The sequence below is a fragment of the Gastrolobium bilobum genome, unplaced genomic scaffold, assembly GCF_033153095.1.
Source record: "Gastrolobium bilobum isolate Gb01-03AN ecotype WA unplaced genomic scaffold, APGP_CSIRO_Gbil_v1 utg7982, whole genome shotgun sequence".
In the NCBI taxonomy this organism is placed as follows: Eukaryota; Viridiplantae; Streptophyta; class Magnoliopsida; order Fabales; family Fabaceae; genus Gastrolobium; species Gastrolobium bilobum.
Window position 1 is genome coordinate 253013 of NW_026897007.1, and position 9370 is coordinate 262382.

The 9370-nt window shown below is 34.4% G+C and overlaps 1 protein-coding gene across 1 annotated transcript; it reads right to left on the reverse strand.

Moving 5' to 3' along the window:
- Window positions 1–202: 202 nt before the first annotated feature.
- On the reverse strand, window positions 203–2829 carry LOC133303356 (triacylglycerol lipase OBL1). Its single transcript, XM_061503261.1, has 5 exons — window positions 2739–2829; window positions 2302–2540; window positions 2172–2205; window positions 1161–1912; window positions 203–469 (listed from the first exon to the last, which is right to left on the reverse strand). The coding sequence occupies exons 1-5, from the start codon at window positions 2827–2829 to the stop codon at window positions 203–205; spliced, it is 1383 nt and encodes a 460-aa protein (XP_061359245.1).
- Between the last annotated feature and the right edge of the window lie 6541 nt (window positions 2830–9370).

Genomic DNA, 9370 nt, shown 5'->3' on the forward strand with positions numbered 1-9370 from the left:
TGCAATATATACATTGATTTCAAGTTTTCACCTATTGGTAATTATAATAGATTCTCCATCAGGAACATAAAAGACATCACGGAAAAAAAAAAAATCTTGCAAATGAAAGAATGAACCACAAGCATTAAGCATAGACGTTCATGTATGAACTTTAGAACCCTGACAAAACAAAACCGAGCAACCTTTGGGAATAGAAAAATTCTTAGAGTTCTTGGATAGAAGACATTTGAATGGAGCTTTCCTTTCCAAGTCTTATAGAATTGACATAATCTGTGGGACAATGTGCCGACATACCAGGGAGCGCCAGTCCTATTACCCTTGCCAATATGCGAAACCAGCCTTCCGTATACTCTGGTCCTTCAACGTACCCTATCGTTAAGCCTCTAATTAGCTCCCAAACAGCATTCACATGTTCTGATAATATGAATCTCATTCCAAAGAAATTTCTATTCGGCTCCTCCATCACTTTCTTTGATGATGGATAAAAAAGAGAGACAAAAAAAGGTAAATACTTTAAAGAATATAAATTATTGAATTTGATAAATGTGAGATGAAATAACATAGTAACTTCTTTATGAACTGAACTTAATTTATTAATCCCATAGCTTTTTAGTATTAAATGAAGGAGTGTACAAACACAACAGAGAATCAGTGAGAGATAATTTCCACCTTTACCCCACTTCATAGAATATAAATATATGCAAGAATGATTTGATGAGCCTCTTAGGTAAAATAAGAGGTATATGGAAATGGAGTGGTAGAGTATAATATAAATCATTAAAGAGACTATCACTTAACAACTTAAGTTTTTGTGTCGAATTGATTTTTTACATGATATCAAGAGTCTCCGTAACCAAGTAGTCACGAGTTCGGCCCTCATCACCCCTTACTTTCTTTTGTGGAATTTCTTAGTCCAATAGCTTTTGTGGAATTTCTTAGCCCAATAGGCTCTGTTATAATATAATTTCGATCTTCATTTTCTTTCACTTTTTCTTATGGAATTTCTTAGCCCAATAGATTCTGTTATAATATAATATAGACCATTAAATAGACTCTCACCTAACAACTTAACCTTTTTAGTTGAATTGATTTTTTACATACACAATGACAAATGATAAAAACAACAAAAAGTAAGAAAGTGAAGACAGAAAAATACCTACCTTTTCTGTATAAAAGCTGTTGTAGTAAAGGCACACTCCAAAATGTTTGTACAAGAAGGTTTTGTCATCGTAAGGCAACCTGGGGACAAGATCGTTACAGTAGACCACCCTGAAGTACTTTGGAACAGGGCGTTCCAAATGAGCTTCCATGAATCTTCCAAGCTGCCTATTCCCAATCCTGGGTTGCCCAAAAGTATATACACCAAGCAGCCTTTCCATTATCTCCATCTCCTCATGCAACACAAGCACACTTGGAAACAATATGGCGAGTGCTCCACCCAAGCTATGCCCAGTAACGATGAAATTTGCATTCTTATGCTCCTTTAATAAACTTTTGAGTTTGCTCCTTACAGTGTAATACGCAGTCATCTCCATTTTCTCCGGTAGAGTTTCAGAAATGGAAGATTGATCATCCGTATCAGAATCAATGCCTGAGAACAATGATTCAGAGTTATGTTTTGAAGAGTAAGCTCCATTATTGACATCATTAGGAGAGCCTGATTTTCTATTTTTCCCTCGAAGGTGAAAGTAGAAGGTGGCAGGTTCAACTCTATTTCCCAAACCAAGGGCTTCTAGGAATCCCATGTGAACTTTTCCTATTTTTGGGATCTCATACCAGGAATAATCAAAATCAGTACTCCAATCATCAGCGTCAAAAGGTTCAGTGCCCCTGAAGCTGACCAATATCAAATTTGCACCTTTGGCCTTGTCACAGAGAATAAACACTTGAGTGGACATCTCTTTCTGGAAATCTATAAATTTATGAGTCCAGAAGTAAGAAAAGGTAGAGAAGGTCAATAGTTTTACTCGAAAGAAAAGGGTATTTGAAATATTATTGAATTGTGTGAATAATCTGTACAAAGAGGTCTCTATTTATATGAATGAAAAACTTAATACTTGACCTAATAGGCTTTATACAACTAAATACAACTAACGTGGAGTTTATATATCTCAACAGTTTTCAATGTAGATAATGCAATACTATATAGTACTTCTCCTATCAGGTCTTACCATTCCAGCAGTCGTAGAAGCCCACAAAGTGCATCTGTAATTCGAAAGACACAGATGTTATGTTACTTTCTTCTCTTAAACGTACACACTAAAAAAACCTATAAATTTGAGGAGTGTTAGAGCAACTTGCCTTCCAATGGTGATTGACGATATTTTTGATGACTTGGGCATTCTCGTATGCTAACTTGGAAGCCATCATGCAGAGGTCCATTAAAGCCCTGTTCCCCATTTCTGGTTTGAAGCCTCCCTCCTCCTCCTCCCTTACAAATTCTGCTAATATTTGGGGCTTATACAGGTCAATCCTCCTGTCCAAGTGACCAATTGTACTTATAAAAGTTTCTGTACCCCTCTGAGGTACCACGACTTTTCCTGTTCAAAATGCAATTCTAGCCACTATCAATCATGCAATGGGTATGAGCTCTTGGAAATCAGTTTCCCAACTAAGCATGAGAAATGTGTTGAATTCAAAACAAATGGGGCTCTTGTCCCTTCAAATAAGCCAATTCATTAAGTTATGTTTATGGCACGTAAGTAAATTGTTTGATAAATCGATGAAAAGAATAATACCATGTATCAAGTTGTGAAGTAGACCAAAGAAGTAACCATTCTGGGACAAAAGATTGAGCAGAAAATCCAAGAAGGAGCCAGTCCACTCCATAGGTATAGCGAAGAAAGCAATGATTTTGCGAGCTAGAATGGAAATGAGGATGATCCATCTGTGATCAGGAGTGGGACCCACCAACGCGGCGGCTGTCTCCTGATAGTGATAGGTGTTGGTGTCCACAAACCTGGAAAAGCTCTGAAGGTCTCCCAGGACGGCATATCGCATCAAGTCCCAAAAGCCAGCTTTTTCTGGACGCACAATCAGGTACCTCAAACCATAATAATCCTTGTCTGTGGCTGTGGCTGTGGCCATGGCAATGCTTGTTGAATTGAATGGTTTCAGTCAGAATCAGAAGCTGTTTCTATTATTCATGGTTATGGCGATGGTGCTAGTATATATTAGAACCATGCAATGCTTCACATGTGGCAGTCTCATGGGAGGGAGCAACGCAACATATGCAGGTAGGTGGCAAGCAAAAGCAACTTGGTAAGTTACGTAACACAATCAAGAAATTAATTACCGTTTCTTTAGGAACAGAGCCACTCTCAACTCGACTGCTTTTCAGTTTCCATATGGATCGTCTGATTTTCAACAACCTTTGGCCTTTGCTTGTTGAAAATGAAAACACATTTCTTCCTACTCGAAGGAAGGTAGGGTGTTAACGGGCAGAGCCGAACTTTGATCTTAAAATGTTAAGTCTGTGATTAAATGTGTCAGCCTGTTTTATTTACAAAAACTAAAAGTCTAATTTAGCCTGTTTAAAAAAAATAAGCAAAACAAAAATTCATCCAAAAGTAATATACAATCAACGACACAAGTAATTTCATAAATTCAATGTATATCCAAATAGCATAATATAAAAAAAAATCATTTAAAAAGTCTGTTTAACCAATAAAATAGGGTGAAATGGATTGAGGAGAAAGAGAGGGCTATTACAAGTAGTATAAAAAATATAAAATAAAAAAAATAATAATATACTAGGCAAGCCTGGGATGCTCTAAGGCCGAGCTTTTGAATTGGAGCTTGCGACCTTTTTATTAAACGAGCTTTTATACAAGTTCGAGTCTGAACCGACAACATATTTTAGAACATATAAGCTCAAGCCTTCAAGAGCCGAGCAAAGGCCCCTGATTCATTTAGCACCTACCGGAAGGTTACCGTGTCTTGCGAAAGAATAAAGTCAAAAGAAACTTCTTCTTCTTTTTCTTATTTATTCGTTACTTTTTCTAATTTATTTATTTTCCCTTTAATCATAATAAGTTACCAAATATTCCTAATAATTTTGTATAAAAATTTATTAAAATAGAACATTTTATCATCAACCAAAATATAATGTGGAATTTTATTCATTAAAAAAATAATGTGGAATTTTAAAATAATTATCAGAAACTACCTGTCACGGAGCGAAAAAGTTTCTTAACATCAAATCCCAAAGATATTTATCCATGAACAAGAATATTAATAAATTCCAAAGATTTTCTTAAGCATGATCTCGAAGGTTTCTTATATTTGGACATGGTCTTTTTAAAAAAAAAAAAAAATTATATATCATTTATTTTAGATGTTGTATATGAAAAATGCTTTTAACTAAACATATTATTTTAATGTTAAAATTAAAAGTAATTTTCATGTATAAAATTATTAAAAAGGACATGAGAAAATAAATCATGGGCGCGATGGTGGTGTTAGTGGTCGAGATGGTGATGGTGATGGTGATTGGTGGTAGTCATGATAGGGTGTGATGATGGTGGTTGTTGCTACTCGGCAAGTGCACCGGTCGTTAAGTAATAAACTGTACCGGAGTACGAGATCATTCCCACAAGAATTGGTTTCAAGCACTAGTTCACTAATCGCAGTTTAGTTGGACAACCAAGATTGAAATGAAGAGAATTTAAATTAAAAACAATCAATAACATGTAATTTCAGAATTAAAAATAATTGAAAAGACAATTTGTTTAAAGATCAAGAACAAGCGTAGTTAGGGTTTCGACTTCCCTCAATTTATTGTTTATGCTATGAATTAAATAATCAAGAATCTGCTCCTAATATAATGTCAATCAATTCTTTTTAAGTTAATTAAGGCTCAATTCCTTGTTACCCTAAATCTATGTGATCTTGGAAGAACTTTAGTTCCACGGTTATTCCCTAAGAAAACATGCATTAAGATCAAGAATTGAAAGATTGCACAATTGCCCTATATCTATCCCTAGATCACAAGAATTATGATGAATTTATCAAATCAGGGTTCATGCACCAACATTCATATTGTCATACAATTCCCCTAAATCAATCTATAAGGAGAAAACTCATAGAAAACATTAAAGACAGATAGATTCATTCAAATATAAAAAGAGAAGAATTCAGAAATAATTTAATTCATAACACAATATTCAATTGGGTTTCATCTACCCCTAACTACATAAAAACTTAGCCTAGCATATTGAAATAAAAAACAATTGGAAAGAAAATAATTCTCCAAGACTCCATTGGTGTGATGTCGTCATGAATCTTCAGCGTTCCACTGCTCCGCAATAGGATTCCTCCTCTTGATTCATCAAACTTTCTCCGTTGAATCCTTCCCCAATTGATCCCAAGGCCCTTTATTTATAGAGGAGAAACATATCTTTTAATTTATATTCACATCTCCATGAAATCTTTGTTCATCTCTTGATTAGGATACAAAATCTAATATGGGCCTAAAGTTGGACGTATCAACGCGTTTTAGCGCTCATTAGAGCGCTAAAACGCTCTCACGGGATAATTCTGTCTGCTTTAGAGCGTTTTAACGCTCATCACGGCGCTAAAACGTTCTCTTCGAGATGAACTTTTGTTGTTACCAGCGCGTTTTGGCGCTCTGTAGCGCGTTAAAACGTGCTCCTCCAGTGAATTTTTGCTATTTTGCTTCTTTAGCGCGCTGTTGGGCGCTAAAATGCTCTTCATCAGCCTGTGACTTGCTTGTAACTTGCTTTCTTTAGACTTTCTTTGGTATTCAAACATCTCCTTTCATTCCTTTGCTCCATTAAGCATTCTTTTATGTTAAAATACCTTCAAAATAAGCAAGATTACAACATGCTAGCTAAAAATCCAATCTTTATGATTTTATAATGTAAAACCTTAATTTCCATGCAATCTTTTTATGTAATTCTTGTATAAATTAGCCTAAAAACATGTTAAGCCAAGGGTTTCTCAGCGGTGGCAACGACGAAAATGGTATAGGAGGTGGCGATGGGATGTGAGATTGGTTGGGATTGAGGTGGTTGTGGTGGTGGCGACGATGGTGTAGGTGGTTTTGGTGTGGTGTGGTGGTGATGGTGGCAGTGGCAATAATGATAACAACGAGGGATGTGAGATTGGTTGGAATTGGAGTACATTTGATTTTTTTTTTTTTTAAAAAAATGGCTTTTGATTTCTGCTAAAAATTTTAGCTTTTAAAAAACATATTTTGGCTTTTTTGTGACTTCTCATTTTTTTAAAAGAAGATAAACAAACACTTGTTTGTAGTGAGAATGACTTTTTTTGCTGAAAAAAACAACTCTTAGAGGAAAAAAAGCCCATCAAACAGGCTCTTAGAGCTCTAAGTAAAAGTCAAATTAGGTTTATGTTAATTAGGTGTTAGGCCTAACTAAGGGTAGCAATTTTCAACACGATCCACTGACATGATATAAACACGATACGAAAATATCTTGTTCAAGTCAACCTACTTCCAAATTCGTGTTGTATTGTATTAGCAAAAATTAACTCAAAAAATGTGTCGTATTGTGTGTCAACTCGCAAAGATGGTATCAATTCTCGTTAATCTTCTTTCAAGTTATTTGTGTCGTGTAATATCAATATAGCATTGGTAAAAATAATATTCAGTGCACAGGTTGTTTGTATAGGGTCATGTCATGTTAACCCGCGTAATAACTCATAAACTTTAAGGTTAATGAGTTATTCATATTGTGTTGTATCAATCCACAAAATAAATGGGTCGTCTTCATGTCTAAGATTTTGATGTGAACCTTAATTTGTGTTGTGATCGTGTCAAACGTATTTGTGTCAGATCTTAACGCAAGACCAAATTCCTTGATACAAATTGTGACCCTTAATTAGGCCAAAGGTTATGATAATGGTATTTATTCAGTCTTTCATATTCACAGTACTAATAAATTTTTATGATATAGTGATTTCTTTTTTATTTCGTGGAATTGGATTGGGTTGGATAAGAATTAGTATGTGTGCTTCCCGCTTCAAACCCACACATGGAGACAATCCAAGAAGAAGATGAAAGAAAGGTATTGTTTACCAAACTAAATTATAGTGTATTTTATAGGAATAAGGCTTTATACAGTTATGGAAGGCTTATCATATTTGTTATTGTGGCAGGTTGGCAGGTCGGATTGAGTTTCTCAACCCATTTTAAAAAACGGAGCAAGTTGCCTGCTTTGCCACCTCTGGATGCCATGGGCTTCCCTCGTCCTTCTGACAATGGTATTAGAAACAGGTTGGACTCAAGTTAACCAAGTGTTCGGTTAGAGGTTGGCTGAGTACTTGGGCCTGAAGTACTCAGAATGGAGGAGCACACTAATGTGAGTTTCACACTTTAAGGGGAGACTGTTAGAATATTCAAGTGTGATAAAGTTTCATATTAGTTGATAATGGATTAAGTGAAGTCCATATAAGTAAGAGGAGCCATGAACTCAATATCTTAAGATTTGGGGTTGAAACATATCGTCGAACCCACTTGGTATGGTTAGTATAGTTGAGCTCATTGATGATTATTCTCCACCATGAGCTTCCCTGCTCCGCCTAACAAAAACTTATAATTTAAAGACTAAAACCAAATTATGGTAGCTTAGTTGGCGCCAGAGAACTAAGTAGGTGAAGTGAGAGTATGTATTCGATCCTCCCCAGTACCGTCTTTGGAAGGAATTTAAAGCTTTAATTTCGAAATTCATCCTGAATCGGACTAGTCGCGAAGCGATGAACCGATTAGAATATCTTAAAAAAAGAGACTAAATTATTGATACTATCTTTAATTGATGAACTAAATATTTTTGTCAAGGGATTAAACTCATGTTATTTTATGTAAGTATAAAATTAAATTAATGTCATGAACTAAATCGATGATTCGTTATAATGTTTATTCTTAAATTAGATGAGACAAATAAAGGGTACAAGATTATAACCCAGTCCGGAAGGAACATGAATAGAATCACATGATTGGATGTGGGCCGAGCTACCCTTACTTTAAACTTCATACAAAATGGGCAAGGCAGTAATGACAATTTGACAATATAAGTAATTCTGTTTGTGAATTCAGGTAACCATGCATCAATAAATTTTGTTTCCTTGTCAAATTTAGGCAATAAATCTGCACGGTTATATCAAATCCCATTTACAAAATTGTCTGTGAGGCAAAGTCGATGGCCATATATCCTCTTTTATCTTATAACCCAGACGCCACTTTGGCCTTTTTGTTACCCGCTAATATTAGGCCTTTTGACTTAAGGGCTCGTTTGATGAAAAAAGGGTAAGATATGATACGAGGCTGATAAGGGTAAGATATGATATAGAGCTGATAAGGGTAGGATATAATATGGAGCTGATAAGTCCATATCATGTCATGTGTTTGATGAGAACCTGATTAACAATATGATAAGATTATGTAGAAGGAGAAAGGAGAAAGAAGAAAGGAAAAACAAAAAACAAAATGTAATACAATAAATATAAATATTGGGTAGCGTGGGAATATATTGGGTAGCGTGGAAATATATTGGGTATCCAATATTGGTATCATATCCTATTAAATCCTAACCCAAGTCCCCCGTAAGATAAGAAATCATGTATTGGATAGGATAAGTTATCCTATCCTATCTTTTTTATCAGGTGCTTCAAAGATGCCTAATATTGTTATAGCTTTGAAATTGAGCTTCGTGGCGATTCATCCGGTACCATTTACATGTTTTGTTGGACACATTACACAACCCAGAGATTTGTAGAATTGGAGGATCGTTTTCACTTTTCAGCAGAATTAATGTCATATGTGTGAAATTATTCCTTTTCTTTATCCACCAATTTTTTTTTGTTTTTGTTTAATGTTTATCAACATTTACATGATAGTGTGAAAATATAATATTATTATAGTTTTGGCAATAAATAATTCGCGAACTCTAGTATTTAGATGTTTTGTGTAAATTTTGTATTTTAGAATTTTACTCAGTGTACTGAACCTGAAATTAAATGGATTATTATAGCTGTAGAATAATTTTTATATTATACATAAATAAATAGATTATCTGTAAAAAAAATTTGCAAGATGTTGGACCACTGCCTAATATTGTGTTTATTATATGAGAAAAATATTTGTAATTTTAAATGATACAACTTGTGTCATTTTTAATGAAATTATGTCATTTGTGTGTGTATTTTTTGTATATTTTTACATTTTTTCTTTTTTATAAGATTATGAAGAAAAAGAAAGTGCATGAGAGAAAATGCAAAAACACACCAAAATAACACAGTTTCATTAAAAATGATATAAAGTTTGTCATTTAAAATAATAAATACTCTTCCCTATATTATATTCATATTTTAATAATTCAGTCTTATTTAA

What these genes read in the sequence shown, in the direction of transcription:
- LOC133303356 (XM_061503261.1), bottom strand. Translation starts at nt 2,829, where the DNA reads ATGGAGTGGACTGGCTCCTTCTTGGATTTTCTGCTCAATCTTTTGTCC. An exon ending in TCGTCAATCACCATTGGAAG is followed by an intron (nt 2,206 to 2,301) that starts GCAAGTTGCTCT and finishes TTCGAATTACAG; the next exon opens with ATGCACTTTGTGGGCTTCTA. An exon ending in CTTCTACGACTGCTGGAATG is followed by an intron (nt 1,913 to 2,171) that starts GTAAGACCTGAT and finishes ATAAATTTATAG; the next exon opens with ATTTCCAGAAAGAGATGTCC.